The 21029-nt window shown below is 40.5% G+C and overlaps 1 protein-coding gene across 1 annotated transcript; it reads right to left on the bottom strand.

Moving 5' to 3' along the window:
* Positions 1–9086: 9086 nt before the first annotated feature.
* rgra (retinal G protein coupled receptor a) lies at positions 9087–14781 on the bottom strand (the record flags this gene model as incomplete). The annotated part of the gene is made up of 7 exons (XM_083897721.1): positions 14700–14781; positions 14235–14391; positions 13279–13400; positions 11832–11985; positions 11613–11730; positions 10410–10523; positions 9087–9230 (listed from the first exon to the last, which is right to left on the bottom strand). Exons 1-7 carry the CDS (start codon positions 14776–14778, stop codon positions 9087–9089), a joined length of 888 nt encoding a protein of 295 aa, XP_083753847.1. The 5' UTR covers positions 14779–14781.
* Positions 14782–21029: the final 6248 nt, after the last annotated feature.

The following is a 21029-nucleotide window of genomic DNA, read 5'->3' as shown; positions in this document are numbered from 1 at the left end:
GGTTGTCCCTTGTTGTCTCGTGTCTTGTCTTTTGAAAGATAAAAATCTGCTTCCTCCGGTTGATTGGTTTATGGAATTACGCGCGTGTGGCACATTTGTCCCGTCTTCTTTCTTTCTTTTTTCCCTTTTTTCCACAGCACCGGGAGCTCCGCTAATGAGCTGGATAACTTTTCTTCTGCTGTACCTCGTCTCTGTCCCTGGCGCCGTCCGTCATCGCACGCGCGCTTCCACTCCCGTGACTTGGACTCGTTTTATTCCCGTCATTCCCACTTGCTTCATTGTCTCATATACTCCGTCGTCCAGGCGAAGAGCTTGTCCCCGAACAGCGCTCACAGGTTGGGGATTCACCTGCTCACACGCACACACAGCTTCACGCGCGCACTCGCCCCCCTCCAGTTTCAGCTCCGTGTGCCGCGCGCCTCCGGCTCCCAAGGCATCAGCTGTCTCCAGTCACCTGTAACGCACGGAGCTAAGTCATCATTTCGCATCCACCGGGCTGGTTTTTGTCGGCCGGAGCACGAGAACACACTGCAGTTTGTTGACTCCCATAGGTGCCCCCCCCCCCCTCCTCCATCCCTCCATCCCTCCCTCCCCACTCGTGTCTTGGCCGTGACGCACAGTCGTGCCGCTCTCCAGCAGATCTTTTATGCTAATTAAACAGAAATCCCGAGTGTACACTGGTGTCCAGTCGGTTGCTTCAGAGCTGAGGCGGCGATACTTTGCTCAAATTTCCCCCTTTTTCCTCAACATTCTTCAGTTTTAAATGGTAACTATCAACAGTTAGGTTTGGTTTAAGTCTGAAAGTGGACACAAATGTGAAATCACAATGTGGAAACCTGCTTTTTTTCATTGTGGATCATGTAGAAAACACCAGAGTAGTTTCAGCACCACATCCCCGCGGACAGCTCCCCGTAGAATGTCGCTAAAAACCATGACTGATGTTTTTTGTTGTGTTTTTTTGTTGTTTTCTCTCCATTTACTGAACTCCTGTGTTTATTCTGACACCAAAATCAAAAGTGTTGGTGTTTCCCTGACATTAAGGAGCTAAAGAGCGAGTTTATGGTCAGTTATTGTGAAGAAACGGAAGAAAGAGCACACAAAAAATCTGATTTAAAACACAAAAACTGATCCTGCAATCACACTAAAGTTCACTCAGTCTGCTCATCATCATCATCATCATCATCATCATCATCATCAGGAGAAAATGACAATTTACTCATAATTAAAAGGCACTTCCTTGTATTTTAAATATAAGTTTCATTTACATTCACGTGTCCATTTGCATAACGTTTTTAAATAGTTACATTTTTTTAAAATAAAACGCAATCATGAATGCCGCTACAGCGCAAAAATACTTCATAATACCGTATTTGTTTCCCTTAAAGATCTTCCATTTGTTCCACTTTTAAACCGAATGAGACGGAGTTTAATGTAACTGGACACTGCCATCTAGTGGCGTGAAGCAGGCAAAGCAGCTGCCGCCATCATTTACTGTACTGCATTGGACCCCATGAATACAATCTGCTAATGGATGTACTAAATCCTTTACAAACCAAATGCCAATCAACTTTAGCTCATTATCTTGAATCTAGTATGACACTGGAGTCAGGTGACTCTTTAATGTGCTCAACTTGTTACATAATTAGAGTAGAATTTCATTAGAAATATGAGTTTTGACACATGATCCATTTCCTAATTTTGCTTGATCTCTTTTGTGATTTGAATGAATCCCACTTGTTTTCAGATTATGTTTGTGTAGCTTGACATTTTGTTGTTGTTGTTACAGTAAACTGCAGATTGATGCTACACGAGAAACACAAGTATAATGGGTCACTTCTGAAAATCTGAAAAGTGGACTTTAGTAGTTTCCTGGTCTACTGATGAGCATTAGTTTAAATATGAATAAGAGGATTTTTATGTTAGTCATTTAGTAACCAGAGTTTTTGTAACTCCTACAGTCAGTGGAGCTTTCTGTTGCTTTGTCTTTGTCTTTGTCCTGTGTCCTTGTTCAGCCAGTAGGTGTCATCATGTCTTCATATATATTTACAGAAAATAACGGCAGTAAAAAAAATACTCAGGATTTTTTTTTCAAAGATGTTTGATTCATCCATTAAATGTAAAACATTCAAACAACATGAACGTGAAGCATGATCATAAAATACAGATTTGATCAATCATTCATCTAAATTGTTCAAAAGGTCGTGAGAAGAAGTTGAAATTTATCAGATCCCACCGATCATTTATATGGCTATGTTTTTATACGACATTATTTAGACGTATGAACATTGTCAATATCTCCATATACATGGGAATCCTCACCATCATTAATGACAATAGGAATATAATATATAATGCTTACACTATTTGTAAACATTATAATTGTCATTACAATTTTGTATTATCTGTAAAATGACCTTTGTAATACTCATAATATCATATTATCTGTCCTGCGGGGTTCCACAAGGTTCCATTCTCGGCCCCATTCTCTTTTCTCTCTACTTATTGCCACCATAAACATAACGTTGTCGTTTCATTGTTATGCTGATGATGTTCAGATTTATTTAGCCAAGATTTTCTTCATTCGTATATTGTTTTACCACTGAGTTGTAAATAAAAAAAACAGTAAACATGTTTTGTTTTGACATGGACAGTTAATTCCAGGGATTAAAAGAGTGTTAGGAATGGAAGCAGAGAACAGGTCACATTTTTTCTGTTTTATTTTTAGACAAATTGTTACATCACATTAATGTGAGAGAGAAAGAGGAGCTTTGATAATCAGATTTATTTCCCACAGTGAACACAACTTCTTCAGGAAAGCTTATGTTAAGAGTCATGACGGCTCAAATGTAAGATTTGGCTTCACTCAAGAAGACTTAACCTTTAAAAATGCCCCTTTAAATGTGTGAGGACCTGCCAAAATGAGTCCAAATGTGTCCTCACACAGCACACGTATGCAGACTTTGACACAGGACAAACAGAGCAACAGATAAACAATCACAGACAGGGCTGTCGTGGTTCTATCAGCTGTATCTCTGTTCTGTTTTCTTAATGAAATCAGAGAGTGTAATTGGCCCCAGAGACGAGAGTCAACGATCTGTGCCGTTTCCCTGCCCACTGATTCTGCTCTGATCTGATCTGATTTGAAACTCACTCCGGAGAATCAAGATCACGTCGTTATAAAAACCTTGTGTGGTTGCCAAAGTATTAACGCGTCAAAACAAAATCCCCAAACCAAACCAAACCAAACCAAACCAAACCAAACCAAACTAAACCACTGCAGCCAAATGCACAAAGTGTAAAACATCAGGACATCAGGACACATACTGTCATGATATATATCACCAGAGATGAAGGAAATGTCTTTAAATTGTTAGGTTTTGCAGCAGCAGGTCAGTGTCTACAGACCAAGAAACCATATGCAATTATTAATGAATATGATGGGACATTCAAGTACTTTTTCTTCTGCTTTTCTACTGCCCCCTAGTGACCGCCTGGCCCTAAGCAGCCTGGTTGTTGCTGCCTTTGTCACACAGTGGAAAGGGGGCCATTTTTATGTGACTGTGAGACACAACGCTTTCCTTAGAAAGTTTAATTTGCGCTTTTTATTTATCGCTGACATTTCCATTATTAACTACAACCGAGAAAAGCCGAGGCATATATCCGTCCCTGGGTGGGCTCGAACCACCAACCTTTCGGTTAACAGCCGAACGCGCTAACCAGATTGCGCCACAGAGACGTGCTTGTACTTATGTGTGCAGGGGTGCCTCTAAGAAATCTGGGGACTCCAAGTTTTTACCGTACTTGTTTTTGCTTGAATGCTCTGTTTAGAAAAATGTGAAAGAAGGAGGAGAAGGAGTAAATTAAACAAAAAAAAGTCCATTCCTCTATTATCACACTTTCAAAGTTCACATTCCACTTGTAATCTGCAGCAGTCGAGGACACACACTGACGTCCACATCAATACGAGTAGAGAAGTGACAGCAGTGCAGTGTAAAAAACAAAATTACAACATTAATACCATTTTTTTAAACGGGTGATTTGATTTTCATAATTTCAGTGTCGTTTAATAAATAATAATAAGTAAACGTCCCATGGAGTGAGCTCTATATTTACAGTCAAATCTTTACAGAAGTCTTATAAAATATCCTAAATGGAACGTCAACAACCTGTCACCTAATGGAAAATAAATCACCATAGAATCAAATTGACATGTTTTAGTTTGAAATAAGACATTTCTATTGACGACATAAGCCATATGCTATGTGATTGGATTAAATACTAGACTTTCAGCTCCTTCTTCATCCACAGCCTCGAATAGAATCGTACAAGGGTTTGTATTTAAGTGAGATTCTCATTAATTCCACCTATAACATCAGAGTCGTGACGACAATCAATGGTGACGGTCGCCACGGCGTCGTCGCACAATGCGTCGCCTCTGTGTCTTTGTAAAGACGTAAATAAACAGTGTGAAGTGTTCGTCCACACTGTGCTGATCAAAAGGGAAAGCGAGGGATTTCTAAAGAGCAGCTGCGCTCTAATCCAGATTACACTGAAACGCTAATCCTGTAACGCACAAAAAAAAGTGTTTCTTTAAAACAAATATGTTTTGTGTGTGTGTGTAAGGTGAGGATGTTAGGGAGTGTCGTCTGCTGTTGTCCAATCTAAAGACTGAATGAGTGTCTTCTTTAGAATGTTTTTTTCTGTAGTGAGCACAAAACAGTGCCACTCCTCACTTTCATTTGATTTGAATTTGAATTGATTAGAGGAGCAGCTGTGTTCAGCTTTACCACTGATTGTCCTGTGGCTAAGTATGTGTGTGTGTGTGTGTTCTTGTTCTTGCGGCATACTGAGGACCAGTGAGGGTTTTCAACCAATAAAGTGAGGTCATTTTTATGGAGTGAGGACATTTTTGGCTGGTCCTCACTTTGAAATCACTTCCTTAGGTTGCTATAACATGCTATACTCAATTTGTCAAAAAAAAAATCTAATTTTGGACGACATAGTATAGTATGACGTTTTTGTCAAATTTTGGACCAAAAATTTTGGTGAATTTTTTTTTTTCAAATTTTTGTTCATTTTTTTCTTTCAAATTCTGGGTAAAAAATTTTTTTCACATTTTGGGTCAATTTTTTTTCACATATGACGTTTTTATTTTTTTTGGACCAAAAATTTTGGCAAATTTTATTTTTTCAAATTTTTGTTAATTTTTTTCTTTCAAATTCTGGGTAAATTTTTTTTTCACATTTTGGGTCAATTTTTTTTCACATTTTGGGGAAAAAAAAAAGTTCACATTTTGGGAAAAAAAAGTTCACATTTTGGGATTTTCTTTTTTTTCAAATTTTGGGTCAAATTTTTTTTTTCAAATTTTGGACGACATAGTATAATATGACGTTTTTGTCAAATTTTGGACCAAAAATTTTGGGTCAAATTTTTTTTGTCAAATTTTGGACGACATAGTATAGTAGTTTTTGTCAAATTATGGACCAAAATTGATTTGTCAAATTTTGGACCAAAATTTATGTGTCAAAGATTTTTTCAAATTTTGGATGACATAGTATAGTATGACGTTTTTTTGTCAAATTTTGGACCAAAAATTACAAAAAAAAAAATTTTGAAAAAGTTTTCCAGCCCTTTTTGCTCTGGGGCTCCACCTGCAGACATTTTATGGTACTGCACCAAGTAGTTCTTTGTGAATGTAATTCATGAAGTAGATATTTGTAATTGTGTTGATTTATAAAGTGGAAAGCTGGTCCTCACTTTGTCAGCAACCCAGTCCTCAGTATGCAGCAAGTACAAGAATGTGTGTGTGTGTGTGTGTGTAGTGTGTCGTTGCGTCACCGTCAGCTTCACATCTGACAGCAGCGATCACAGGTCGGATGGTGATGGTGTGAAGTAAATTGCAGTTGACCTGACATTTTCACCCGAGGGCGTTAAAATCACCGCCTAAATTTAGCAAAAGTGTGAAAACAACGAGTTCAACGACAAAGGAGTGAACGTGTGACACAGGCAGGGGTTTGTGTAGAGAAAGTGTTTGTGTTTGTGTTTTTGTGACGTTAAACACTGATTAACACAGTGTGTGATGGAGACAAAAAAAACGGGTTTATTTTGCCTAAATTCCATCATAATCTGTTACGCCAATGCTGGTGCAGTTGTAGAGGATTTTAATCTGTTAATCTGTTGTAAATGGTCATGTGTGGTGTGTTTCTCTGTGTGTGATTGTTAAATAGATGTTTTTTAGGCCCCATGGTTCTCAAAGTGCGGCCCGCGAGCCAATGGCGGCCCGCAGAAACATTTCTGACGGCCCGCAATGAATTACAGTTGATAGTTTTAATCCAGGAGCTACTAAGCTTGTTAATTGTTTATTGGACATTACTGGATACAGAGCAATAAGTGTAAACTGTAGAACTGTAATCTGGTCATTAAAATTATTACAAATGGGATTTCTTTCTGTTTTTTTCCCTTTGGCGGTCCTCAGTCCAACGTTGGGTTCCTAAATTGGCCCTCAGGTATCAAAACTTTGAGAACCCCTGGCGTAGAACGTGAAACAAATAAACGACAACACAAACTTGGGGTTGCGGTTGGAGTTCCAGACGGACATTTAACTGTCACTCCAAAACTCAGTAGCCAATCAGCAGGCAGCGTCACAAGGCCCGCCCAACAAACAAAAAAAGACATGGCGCAAAGAACAAATCAGGGAGTGCAATAAAATACCATATTTTTTAACGATTAAATTGATATTTTTATACTATCAATGTGCTAACTTTTAATTAGTAGGAGTTAGTTTATATAAACATTTAACAGAAAAAATAGATGTTTATCTCTTTTTTCCAGTTTATTTATAGGCAGCGCGTCCAAAGTCTTCTGACCAGATGATGACGTCCACATGTCCACTCGTCTTTGGGGACTTTGGTAATATTTACGTCATAAAAAAGGTTCTGGTGGAAGTTTTGAATTTATCATAAATGAGATAATCTCTGCAGGATTTATGCATGGGGATTTAATCCTTATTCCTAATACTTTTTCATAATCCTCAGTGGTTTTTTTCCCCCCCTGCAGATGAGTGAATTAGCTCGGGGATAGATAGAACGACAAGAGCAGCATTACTGTAGATGATTTTTGTCCACTGTACGTGTGTCATCGTCATTTCCACATAATTATGCAACAGTCTGTCAACAGACTGAAAAATTGCTTTGCTTTTAGAAGCAAGAATTCTGCGTAAAGAAGGCTTCGTGCACCAGAATATACAGTATGTGAGTAAATGAGTTTATTTCATTATATTTTTGTAGTAATAAGTTCAAGACTGGGGCCCACGGTTGGTGTAGTGGTTAGCACTCTTGCCTTTGCAGCAAGAAGACCCGGGTTCCTGGGTTCGAGCCCCGTTTGGAACAACTTTGGAACAAGGGTCTTTCTGCAAGGAGTTTGCATGTTCTCCCCGTGTGTGCGTGGGTTTTCTCCGGGTTCTCCGGCTTCCTCCCACAGTCCAAAAACATGCGATATGGGGATTAGGTGAATTGACCACTCTAAATTGACCGTAGGTGTGTGAGTGTGAGTGAATGGTTGTTTGTCTATATGTGGCCCTGCGATGGACTGGCGAACTGTCCAGGGTGTACCCCGCCTATCGCCCAATGTCTGCTGAGATAGGCACAGCACCCCCCGTGACCCTCTGGTGGAGGAAAAAGCGGTAGATAATGGAAATTTAATGTATAATTATAATTATTTTAGTAAACAAAAGACAGATAAAGGTTTCTTTTTTTTTTTTTGCTTCTTTATTCATTTTTCATAAAATGACTGGATCGCCTCTCGGTCGATCACTTTGCAGATATAAACAGCAAATAAATCCACAAAAAATGTATTTGAGATATTTTTAAACCATAACAGTTGATAAATGGAAATACAATTTTACACAAATTTCAAACAGGATCATTTTTTTGCAACTTCATAAATTCATGATATAGTTTTGCGGATAAATTAAAGTCACACGGGGTCTTCAATATAAGGACATTCACACTTTTAATACTGTGGAGGATTTGCATTGTGATTTAATTTATAGATAATGTGCATGCACATTTAGAGGAATTGAATTAGGTTAAATCAACAGTATTTGTTATAAATTAATTTAAATTTTAAAATGCAATGAGCTCCAAGCTGAAGTCTGATCGTGTGCTTTTCTTTTTTTTAACGCTAATAACATTCTTTATTCTGTGCTCTACTCAATCATATACGTCATTAAAACAATAGTCATCAATAACCTCTACTGTGAGATTATTGATTATAGTGATAACCCGTATGTTATTGTTTAACAAACACATGTTTGCGCAACATAAAATCATGTCAAGATTACATTCACGAAGAAAAGAGGTAAATTTAAATGTCCCAAAAACACTAAAGCGGAACATTTCGGCGTCACTTGCAGCTCTTTAAACGTGACCTTTCTTAAATGTGACACACACTCGTGTCTTTCGTTCATAACGCAAATCTGTCAATGAGAAGCATGTCCACGTAATCTGCGGCCAACGGCTAATCTCTAACTTGTCGTGGGGGCTGTGTACGCAAAGAATGTTCCTCTTGTTTTAATGGATTAGCGCGGTTCTCCTCTGCTCTGGATCACGACTTCACAGAGCTTTTACCAGACTTCAGTGACGTGCACAAGTGAAAGACATCAGTGCTTTGCTAGAAACGAGCAAATTACACAAAAAACAGAATGTTTAGACGGTTGTTTGCAAAGAGGTTTTAGCATCGTAAGTGAGAAATAAGGATGTTATTGTAATAATGTAACATTAGCTGTGAACTATATGGACATTTTTGTTTTTGTAGGACTGTTTTTACGTCACAGAAAGCTACTCAGTAGTCGTAGTGGTGTGCGTACAGCCTAGAAGTGCATCTAGGCTCACATTCTGTTGACAAAACCCTTTCAAGAATCACAAAGTAGAAACAATCAACAACAAATCCAGCACAGATGTGGGTAAGGGACGATGGCCACCACTGTTCAAAACACACACACACACACACTCACAAACCGACAAACATCAAGTACCTGCGAGAAACCACCAAGACAGTGAACAGTGTGTGATTATTGCATGCTCAGTTTATTTGGACTTGTTCTCAATTTGAGGCACTTCGATCTTTTCCCCAGTGAGTAACTGCCAGATGCCTCCTCTGTAGTTCTCATTCCCCAACGAGTACAGGAGGGCGTCCAAGGTCGGCGCCGTCTTGGCCAAGATAGGAGCCATCTGACGGAAGACAAGCGAAGGTGAGTTAGCGTTTAAAAAAAAAGACCCCGGTATCATCTCACAATCATCAAGCAAAGTGTTTATATACAATAGAACTATCACTTTGTTTTGTCTGACATATGGATCTCCATGCAAAGCCATTTCAAACTCCATCCTCATAAACCTGTTCAAGTTCACAATGTCTTCTTTACTCATCAGTAAAAGATAAGAAACACACTAAACTGGACCTCCTGAGAAAATAATCACAACAACAAAGCATCACATGCAGTCACTTTTGTGTGTGAGCTTGTATTTGTCACCTCTCTAAGACTAGATCTGCTATTAACATTGACCTTGTCAGGACCAGTCGTCCTCATGGAGACCAAAACCTCGTCCTAATGAAGCAGAACTTCACTTCTAAAGGGACTGGTTAAGCTTATGTGTACGCTTACATGCACAGTTTAATCTAGCTACGGCCATAGTCTGACTGAGTCGCGCAACTGGAAAACTTGCAGAGTCCGACGATGCATGCGGAGGAGAAAATCCATTTATTGGCAGTGTACGTCTGACTCCGCCTCCATAGGAGGCGCTGTATCTCTCTATACGCTAGTGCGTGTTGAATCAGTTTCCTGTTTACCTTTTACGTCACAGAAAAACAAACGGTGAACGGGGAAACAGAAAATTTCGGTGCATGCAGGGAACACCAAGTCCAAAACCTAGTCCGACTAAGCGTACACATGCAGGAGTAATCAGACTATGAATCTCAATATCCAGGTATCTTAGTCCGACTAAGACTATAGCTTGATTTGAGTCGGACTAACATGACAACAGACTAACAAACCTAATTATTGTTTTAGTCCGGCTAAAACTGGACTTTTAACATGCATCGAAGCAAGTGTTGGGCATTAACTGGTTATGTCAAAGTTGGGGTTAAAACTTTATTTCGGGTTCTATGAAGAATAGCTGCACAAATCTGACTGTGTGTGTGTGTGGGAGGGGGGTATTTATACTACTACTGTCTTCACAGTATTCATTAGAGCATGATTTATGGAAAACGTAACTTTTAAAGTCTACTCCATATTTTTGTTTGTCCATCAGCAGCTGACAGTTAATTAGCTGCTTTTTCAGAGTTTACACATGAATGTGTTTGAATAAGAGTGGGATTATGTTGTGCTCATGCACTTATGTGGTCGTCCTTACCATCCTGAGCTTAGGGGAGACCAGGGTGGCGTTCTCCACGATGGCGTAGAAAGACACGATGCCGTAAGGAACCCAGCAGAAGAGCAGAGTCTTCAGAGGAGCGTTGGGGTTGAACTGCAGAGACGAGAGAATAAAGAGAGAGGGATTAAAGAGGGAAGGAATGAAAAGTAGAAAGGAGGAGGGGTCAGCACAAAAATCATTAGCAACCATGAAAAAAAGGGCAGGAGACAAAATTCCTTGTGTCATGAGGTTTTTTTCTTTTTTCTTTCTCTTAGCTTGGAGGCAAATCACACGCCTGGGATGAAAACAGTGTCTGTGCTCGGATAATTCAGCTCAGATTAAAAACAGTGAGTGAGTAAAGAGGCAGCGGGCTGTCGGGGTCAAAGGAGACATTATTCAGGGGCAGCAAAGTTTAACCCCTTTATGTCCAGTAATGTCCATGTTTATTATAGCATTAGAATAAGCCATTTTATATGTACGTAAGGGTTGCATTTTTAGGTTTACGACACAAACCCGATGCCTGCAATCTGCAGTGTCACCGTTAGATGTCGCCAAATCTGACACACTGGACCTTTTAAATCCAGCATATGTGAAGTTTACAGTACATTGAATTTGATTTCTGAATTCTCAAAGTCTCTCACTTGTTCACGCCTGCACAAATATGCGTCCTGTGCATCAGTTTATTTCGTATTTTCCCCCCTTGGCGAGTCCTAGCATGACATCAAAGCGGTATCTTTAAAGAAAAGACGTCTTATAGTGACGGTGATGTACGTAGTGAGTGTTATTGTCGACATATTTAGACTGTTTTTCTTTACTTTGCAGCCTTTGTGTGTGTGAAATGAAAGCCAACTCATATGACTGTGAGTAATCACGTTACGCAACACAAAGTGAGGCAATGAGGACGACCTGACAACGACTGAACGCTCCATTCACAGATGCATTGTTCCTCTCGCTGGACACCAGCTCTACATACTGAAATTCCTGGGTCTTTCCCCCTGCAGCAGTGACCTATATACTGTGTGGAGCCTGCACGACCTCCATTCACGGACAATGTGAGGAAGCCGTCTTTAGATTGAGTTGCACATGTGCATTCATTTTGGCTCTTCCTTTTCCATTTATAATGACTAGTTTCACTTTGTTTTCATTGTCAAACTCAGAGTTCGCCCCCTCTTGTTGTGGGAATTTGCAGGGGGAAATTCTTACCCTGGGGTTTCCAGTCTTTTTGAATTTCTCTGCGATGGACTGGTAGGACGACATGACGACAAACACCTGGATGACCATGTTGAAGATGGTCATGGGGATCACGTAGGACACGTAGTTTCTGTGGGGATAGATGAGCACGTTCAGGTTGTTTAAAAAAAAAAACCTGGAATTGGAAAAAGAAGATTGGATCGGATAGTGTATGTGTGTAAGCACAAGCACCTGTCTCCCTTGGTGTAGTCCAGGGTACAGCAGGTCCTCAGCGGCTCATAGTCGTATTCTCCCCATCCAATGAGGGGCATGGCAGACCAGAACGCAGAGAAGAGCCAGATAAATATAGCCAGAGTGATGGAACTGCTCCACTGCAGCTTTGTCCCTGAGGAGGAGGAAGAGAGTCACAACATTCCTCATGTAACAAATACTGAAACAACTCCAGCAGAACATGACCATTGAATATTTCTTTTTTTTTTAACTGCTTATGTTTATTGTCGCTGACCCTCGTGTGGAGGGTAAAGCGGAGGAAGATGGATGGAGGTTTATTGTCTTTGGTTGTTTTTACAGGTCTGCAATGTAAGGTTTTAGTGGTTTCCCTTAAGAAAGAGGTTCTTAACCCTAGGTACGCACCAAGAAAAAAGCAAAGGAAAAATTATTTCTTTGCATTTTTTTAAAATTTACTTATGATAACAATAACAACAATCAATATTTATTTTTTATTTTTTGTTTTATCATTTTCTAAATTAGACCCTACAGTATTACAGATACAGGCCTCTACCAAACGGTTGAGAGGTCCTTTCATAATAAACCTGGTTTGTATAATTCATAAAGTAGAACAAGTCACATTAAGTGTTAGTGAGTTCAGCTTGATGCATTTTTCAATGAGATATAGTGACTTAAAGTGTGGTCGACCAAATGATTGAGTAGAACTTTAAAGGGTTAATCGCAGTTAGACTTTTTTTGCTGGAAAATCAGGGATAGATAAATAAATAAAAAGACGCCTTGGATTCTTTCTCTGACTTAGTTCTAAAGCGTATGTTTCTCAGGCAGAGCTGTTAATCTCAATCTATCTTAAAGGTGCATTATGTAATAAATCTAAAGCAACTGGTCATAAAATCCTCCTAATATGTCACAGAGACTCAGGAATAATGTTCATATAACAAACTGAACTCACCAACAACAACAGTACAGACAAAATATTCGCCTTAAAAAAAATATTTTGCAGACTGCAAATCATGTTTATGTTATGGCATGTGGCGCCACCTACTGCCGTCTACCAATCATTGCAGTCAGTAGAGTCTCAGCTGCCGAGCAACCACGGGGTTGCCAGTTACGTCAGAAAACGAAACCTAAAAGACCTCGGTATTTTGAATTTGAATGTGGTAACTGTTTTTGGCCACATTCTTACATATGGCGCCTTTAAAATAGGGTAAATAAAAGCAAGCAGTTTTAAATATGTACGTTCAAAGAATTCACCAATTCGGAACGTTTAATTTACTTTTACAATGGTGATATTTACTCACTATTAACTTCTATTCATTTGCCACTGACTGCTGGTTGTTAAGCTCAGGAGGAGACAATGAGTGAGTGTGTGTGTGTGAGTGGTTCCATTTGTGTTTATTTGGTCACATTTTCATTGTCTCGTGTGCTGGGACCGAAGCAGGTGTTGACTTACTGGTGCAGTACTGGTGGTATCTGTCCCAGGCGATGGCGGCGACAAAGTGGATGCTGGCCAGAGCGGTCAGGAAGCCCTGGAAACCGTGGGTCTGGCATCCACCGGAACCGTACGGCCAGTACCTGCAGACACAGGAGAGAGAGAGAGTGTGTTAACAAGTATATCAAAGTGTAAAATAGACCTTAGGACCAGGTATGGCCCCTGTTTGAAAGACATTTTCTAATCTATCTTTCTTATAATCTGGCCTGTAGAATCAATTCTCAATTGAAGGTGTGTAATGTTTTGTTTTTGCCACTCAATCTTCCCTTTAATGAATAATCATGAGGATTCGGTCAATTGGACACTGGGCTTGACCATAAGTGTGTGTGGGTGTGAGCGTGGGGGGTTGTTTGTCTCTGTATGTGGCCCTGTGATGGACTATGTCGGCTCAGATTAGCACCTGCAACCCTCGCGTGGAGGATAAAGCGGTAGAAGATGGATGGATCGGAGTGGAATAACCTGTGCCTGGAAGTGAATACAAATGACCAGTCAGCCGTGAATCAGACTTGTGTGCATTGAGCTGGACAAAAAAAACCCAATAACAATAACAGTAGATTATTTCCTGTGTGCATAATCCTTAATAATAATCCATAATCATAATAATAAACTCGTGCAGAGTGAGAGCAGCGTCTTTCATCATCACTTGAGCTTGAAAATCCTCTTGCTTTTCTGTTCATCATTATGGCACAGGTTTTCAGCAGAGCAGTGACCCCCCCACCCCCATCCCCACCTCCATCCCCACACCCAGCTACAGCTATTGATTCACAGCTCAATAGATTAGATAATCCAGCCTCAGGCAGCCTCACCAGCTCTAATGTATATATTTTATGTGCGTTGCCTCGAGACCTTTTCTTTTGGCCACATGCGCAAAAAAGGCGCGTCTCTTATACGAAAGACGCCGCGGTTACATCACTCACCTCAGGAAGCTGGAGAACGCGGCGACGGTGGCGTTCATGGAGATGCCGATGTCAGCCAGCGCCAAACTGAACACGAGGAAATTACTGGGCGTCCTCAGCTCGCGCACTTTGAAGAAGGCGACGATGGTGAGCGCGTTGAGACAGATGCCCAGCATGCCTTTGTGACGGGTGAGAGGGGGAGAGAGGAAAACACACTGTTATTCATGGGAATACACACATAATAAACAATGAATGAGAGGCAGCGCGTGGGAATCGGCATCATAACACGCAGGAATCCCCCTCCACGTAAACACGTGACTTTAAAATAACGTCTTTAATGACTTTAATGAGTGAAAACAAACACAGAAAACGCGACAGTGCCACAGAGGCAGGTGACCCGGTGTTCGTTACGCACCGCGGGCGCAGCCTTCGCTGTGTTTGGCACAAATCCAGCGCCAACAACAACAACAACAAAAACAAACTCACCCTCCACCAGGAGACAAGAGCCCAGGGAGAAGACGTCAAACTCGGAGAAGCCCTCCGGTAAAGGATAAGACGACACCATCCTGAAGCCGATTCCACTCAAACCCCCCACACCAAAAAAGAAAAAGAAAAGTGTGCCGCCGCAGCTGGAGCAGACTTTTCACTCCTTCTCGATCCGCTCGTTCACGCTGTGCCTCAGTGTGGCTGCAGGGAGTCCGCTTTTAAAGGGACATTTCACGTGAAAAAGCATGCACTTTATTATGTAAAGCTCTCCCACCCCCCCCACCCCACCAACCCTTTGCGCCGTGTCGCCCCAATCCGTGTCGGAATGTCTTAACGAATATAACCACACACAAACAATCGCACTTAATGCGCATTTGTTGCCCCTCCGCCGCTGCGCTAAAGCCCCCCCCCCCCTTACAATTAGTTCGTCCACACAATAAGCCTTTGTGTCTGCGCGCTGCTGAGGATGCGGCCGCGTGCTGCAGCTGCCTCTGCTGCATCTGTGTCGCTTTAAGGAGACACAACAGGTGTCTGCAGCTGCACCCACTGACAACGAGCAGTGATCATACAGTCACTGTGGATGTGAGAGGAAACACAAACATCTCCATTATAGTAAACCTGTCATTTCAGGCATGTTTGAGCATTACTGGCTCTTTGATTTGTCTTCTGTTTGATCTGGAAAAACAGAAGATGGTAGACCAACAAAACAATGACCTTAATTAGTAACACTGATTTCATTCAAAGTGAAATTATAGGAAGACAATTTCCTATAAGTTGCTAAGTTTTGTCTGAATTACTGTCTTAAAACAACAAGCAACAGGAAGACACTCAATAACATCACCCATAAAAATCAACTGTGGAAATCAACAAGTCAGTTGTATTGGGAACAACCTGAGACAATGGAATGGGAATGGAACCGACAAGGGAGATGGACAAGAGGTCGACCTACACTCTTAGAAATAAAGGTTTCAAAAGGGCTGAGGTTCTACCTGGAACCATTTGCTTCTGAGAAACCCTTTCCAGAAGAAATGTTTTTTCAAGGGTTCTTGGCAACACTAATGGTTCCAGTAAGAACCATTTTAATCCAGAGAACCCTTTAAAACCCCTTTTCTGGATAAAGGGTTTTAAAAGGGTTTTTGGTGGAAACCTCCAAAAGGGTTTCAGGTGGAACCTTTATGAAAAAGGTTCTACCTGGAGCCAAAAAGGGTTCTCCTATGAGGACAAGCCGAAAGAATCTTCTATGGTTCTACTTAGCACTTTTATTTCTAAGAGTGTAGGAACCGCTGGAGAAGAGACATCCAGCCAGAAATGAGCAGGAGTGGCCTCAACTGGGGAAATCTAGAAAGACCTGCTAAGAACCGAGTGGGATGGAGAACATGCCTTATGTACCCTGGAGGAGCAAAGGGCTTCAGAAAACGATACAAATCAGCACTTCCGTTTGAAGATTATATGATTTGCCACATTCAAGTGTGCAGACATCACCTGCTACCAGGCTCCTATTGGACAAAATCCCTGGACACAAACAGAACAGAACAGAGCGTCCGTCCTGACCTCTACGTTGGGAGAACCAAACAACCGCTGTATAAAGGATATGTCACAGCACTAAAGACAGAAGAGCCACCTCGTCTGGATAGAACGCAGCTGTTCCACCATCCAGTATGTTAATCTGGAGAAAGCATCACTGAACAGAGGAGGTGGACGATCTATCAACAACCTAAAATGCTGAGTCCTGAGCTAAAAGCATCAACAGTCACACGCCCACACAATAACAATGGTTGGTTTCATCTTGACTCAGGCGAAACCAATCATCTGAAACTTGGTCGGGGGTGGGGGGGGGGGACGATCTCCATTATTAATCTTCCTCAGAGACCTTTTTTTCATCCACCAGGTATACCAGGATCAGGAAGTGTTCTGGTCTTGACCGACACATTTCAGTTGTTGGACCTGATCAAGAACTTTGAGAATGATGAACGAACATGAAGTGTAGGATATTTGAAGAACAGAGATTTGATGTGGAAAGAAGCTTGATGGAATTTGTTCTATCTTCCTGGACGTTGACCAATAGGATAAAGACAAAAATATTGTGTAGTCTGATCTCGGCTCCTGCTCGTGCTTTATCGTCTAATTTCCTTTTAATGGGGTTAAAAATAGTGATGAAGACATGAATACCTCAGGGAAAATGTTCACTGATGTTGTAAATCAATTGAAAAGTATAGGATCATTTTCCCAAAGACTTCCATTCCAATCAGCTGAGTCGTCCCCTGGTGGCTATTTAATATATTATTGTTTCCTGGTTGGCCTCAGGATAGCAAACCAGATTACGTCCACCCTTAAATCCATTAAAAAAAATCTGTATTTCTAGCCACGGTAACAGAGCGTTTGATTTTTGTCTTCTCAATGACGCCATCTGCTGTCAGAGAGAGGAATGACACATTCACTACTTGTGTGTCTTTTTATTTTCCATTTAATCACGGGTCTTTTGCCATTGTTTTGATTAGAAATGACAAAATTGCATCACTCAAATGAATCCGTTTCATTCAATCTCAAGATAAACAAACTATTCTGTCGAACCTTTAGATTGTCTGAAATCAATTTATTGTCACTCATTTTTGTTTTCCAGGGTTAAAAATACGCATGAAAAGTGTAAACTACTGCTCTAATGTGCGGCTAAATAATGAGAATGTGTGGTTTATCTTCTCCACGATTACAATCCTCCCTATATGTGCACATCATATCAGCTTATCCTCTATTTATGTTTAAAAAAAAAATGTGAATTGCACTGTTTGTTTTTTTCCAGTTTTCATGTCCATTGACTGATTGCGGTTACAGAGAGTGATTATTGTGAATGCACCACAGAGGATCCATGTGAGTATTAATCCTTTGTTTGACCCATGTGGTCATGACTCAGTTTGACCAGTGAGTGCTAGTATTTACTCTCTCTCGCTCTCACTGGTATTTATTTTTCTGCAGAGAATCAAAGTTTAAGCAGACATGCTTTGCCTTGTGTGGAGATTAAACATTTATTTTTACATCAGCTTGGACTGATGAAGGGACAAAAAACGAAAATTGCACTTTCGCAGACACAACAAATGCAGACAGAAGCTTTACAGGGCGATACGGGTGAAAAGGGCAGCAGAAGAACGACTCCTAAATTCATTTTTGCAGTGCATGGTTGATATGAAATAATAATAATATACCAACAGCATTGCATGGATTAGTTTTTGCTTCAATTGCAACATCATTTGCAGCTTTTCATGCCATAGGCCTGGAGGAGGAGGAGGAGGAGGAGGAGGAGGAGGAGGAGGAGGGGGAGGGGGAAACAGGCCTGACATTGTGTGGCTGAGATCTGTCTCACTCCAGGGATTATAAGATCAGGGATCTTGTGAAGTAAAGGTGGAACTATTTTAAGTGAAAATGTGGCAATGCAAAACTGTCCGGATTAATTATTCTTGTTAATATGTTAATCTACTATACATTTTTATGACAATCAGATCATTTATATGGTCATGAATAACCACTTAGAATGAATTTGATTGATTTGTCTTATTGATGTTAGAGTAAAAAAGAAAAGTCCAAATCCCTTTGTCCTTGTTCAACCCCAACATGAGTTCAGGTTTAGGACTTAATGTATGATCTTTTCTCACCCCAAGATTATAATATAATCCCATGTGTAGAGAAATTAGCACATGTGCAAAAACATATAACCTTTTTTTTCTTGCAGGGAATGTTTGTGCACAGAACACAGCGTCACTTTGTGCACACTCACGATGACATTACATCTCTGTCGATGTAAAATCCTTTTCTTTCAGATTCGTGCAGTATAGAGAAGGTCAGCTTTATTGGCTTCAGTAAATGAGATTAAGGACTGGAATGTATATACATTTTTTTTTTTTCAACACAAAGGGAACACGATTGCTCAACGGGGGCCTCGGTACTGACCTGCACGGTCCTCAAACCACACATGGTTAAATAACCTGTGACTGTGTGGGATTTCAGCATTAAATATTTAAATGCAATATTGCAGAGATGCAGGCAGAGTGAGGATGAAGCACACAAGTAAAACCTCTGTGGTTAAATGTGGCCTCGGATGTAAACACATCAGAGGCCTGTGTTTTCGACACCTCATCAAAGCTCAAGTCGGCACACTCGCTGAATGCCAACCAACGCTTGTGACTCTGAGCTGAACTTGTGCAGTTGCCAAATAACGTGTGTGTGTGTAGTATTTACCTAAATTGCAAAACCAAAAGCTTTACAATCTAAATGTTTTTTTATCCCCTCGTAGTAGTGTGGGATTGTGTCCAAGTTGGTCAGTGAGTCTAAACACGTTTAAACTGACGAAACACACCTCTTTCTGGTTTTCTTTTCACAGCCTGTGTTTTTATTTTTTTTGTGTAGTTAAGCATCAAAATTGACGGAATTTACTAGTAAACTCAAACTTGATGCCTGTTCTCTCAATACAGAAGGTAAACTTGATTTGATAATTTATGATAGTTTGAATCTGCTGTGTCAAGCAGGCGGACACTTACAGATTACTTTAACTAGCAGTTTCATGTCGAAGCAAATTCACTTAAAGCGGACCTAGAACGGAAGTTCCAATTAAAGCTGTTTTTTTGGTGTGTATCTGCGTCATTATCTTGTTTAAGAAGCCCTGAAGGTTCGAAACAAACAGTTCAGCCACTGCTGAGAACGCTTTGATGTATTGTAATCTCGGGCTCAGCGAGATCTCTGAAAAAACCCGGTCCGGTTACGTAAACAGCATTTCTCCTGAACAGCAGATCGTCCTCCTCCGGGCACTAGTCCGGGCACATCTGGTTGCGTACATTGAACCACAGAAGAAGAATGACGTCCGTTGTGGAGGTGTTTCACGAGCGACAGTGTCTTCTGACTCTGGGTCAAAGTCATAAAAGAGACTGCGGCGGGGAGTCGTGACGAAACTATTTTTAAACATTGTTAAAACAATGTTTTGATAATGAGTAGCAGTGCATCCACCGTTCCAGAGGGGGGAGCTGCGCTTCTGAGAGCGGGTGTGCTAATTATGTCACTTCCGGGTATTGGCCAATCACAAGACAGTTGGGAAACCTCTACGCTGGCTGGCCAGTCACAACACACTTTGTCTTCTGGGAGTGAGATTTCAGTCTGAAACACCGCAGCTGAGGAGAGCGTCAGTAAGGAGAGATTTCTATCGACTCGTTTACAGCAACTAAGAGGTTTTTGACCATAAAAACAAGTTAATGTATGAAAGTAGACCTCTGTAACTAACATATATGTGCAACAGGACCACTCTATGTGAGCTTTAAATTATTATATTTATATATTATATATATATTATATTATATTTAAATATATCTTTTATGATCTTAAATCTAATCTCATCTAGTCACCATTCTTTTTATGTAGTTTTCTTTGATGTACAACTCGTTTATTTATTTATTGTCTTTTAAAATAGGACATTTATTTGAACATGAGCATTGTCACACACACTGTTTTCACTATTCCTCAGTCCTGTATGGATTAGCTGTCAGCCCATTTCAGATTAATTATTACAGATTTATGATAATTTATTTAATAGGATGTGGTACCAACTTCACTGTTTGTCAAAAACAATGGATAACTGTACGTTTAAAGGTGCATTATGTAATAAATCGAAAGCAACTGGCTATAAAATCCTCCTAATATGTCACATATTATGTGACATATTAGGAGGAAGTTTAAAAACTTCATAACTTGTGTTTAATTTAGGAAAATTATCATGATAAGTTGTCTTAAAGATAAAAAAAAAAAAAAAAATTACTGTGGGAAAATGATTCACCATATTGGTTTCAATCCAAGCAGTATATTTAATGACTTTTGTATAAATTATTAAGACTAAAATGTCAAATTTACTGCATGATTATATGATCTAAAGTAACATCTGTGGGCTGCTCAGTCCTCATCATGACGCAGGAGCCACCGTGTGGCGACAACTCAGATTAACAGTCATGACAGATTTCAAGTGAACAAACATTCAAAAAATCCAAACATCATCATAGTGGATTATGACCATTTCGGAAGTGTTTTTTTCTCTCTCTCTGTCATAATAAATAGGGACGACTCTGCGCAGCCTATCGGATGCCGAGATGCATCCAAATGAAAAAAGAACGCCTGTCCTTTCACTAATCCTTACATATCCCTTTTATCTCGGGATTCACAGCAGTCTGATTCACTATGGGACAGCGGAGCGGTGGGACAAAGCCATGCGGGGGATGTTCTTGTAAATGAGAGACACAGAGAGCAAGTCTGCGGGCGCACACTGGGCGCATGTGGGCGCGTCTGCGTCAAAGTGGGACAAAA

This window comes from Microchirus variegatus (assembly GCF_963457635.1).
Source record: "Microchirus variegatus genome assembly, chromosome: 11".
Classification (NCBI taxonomy): Eukaryota; Metazoa; Chordata; class Actinopteri; order Pleuronectiformes; family Soleidae; genus Microchirus; species Microchirus variegatus.
Note: the sequence above shows the minus strand (reverse complement) of the source record. Positions and strands in the feature narration are given on the sequence as shown.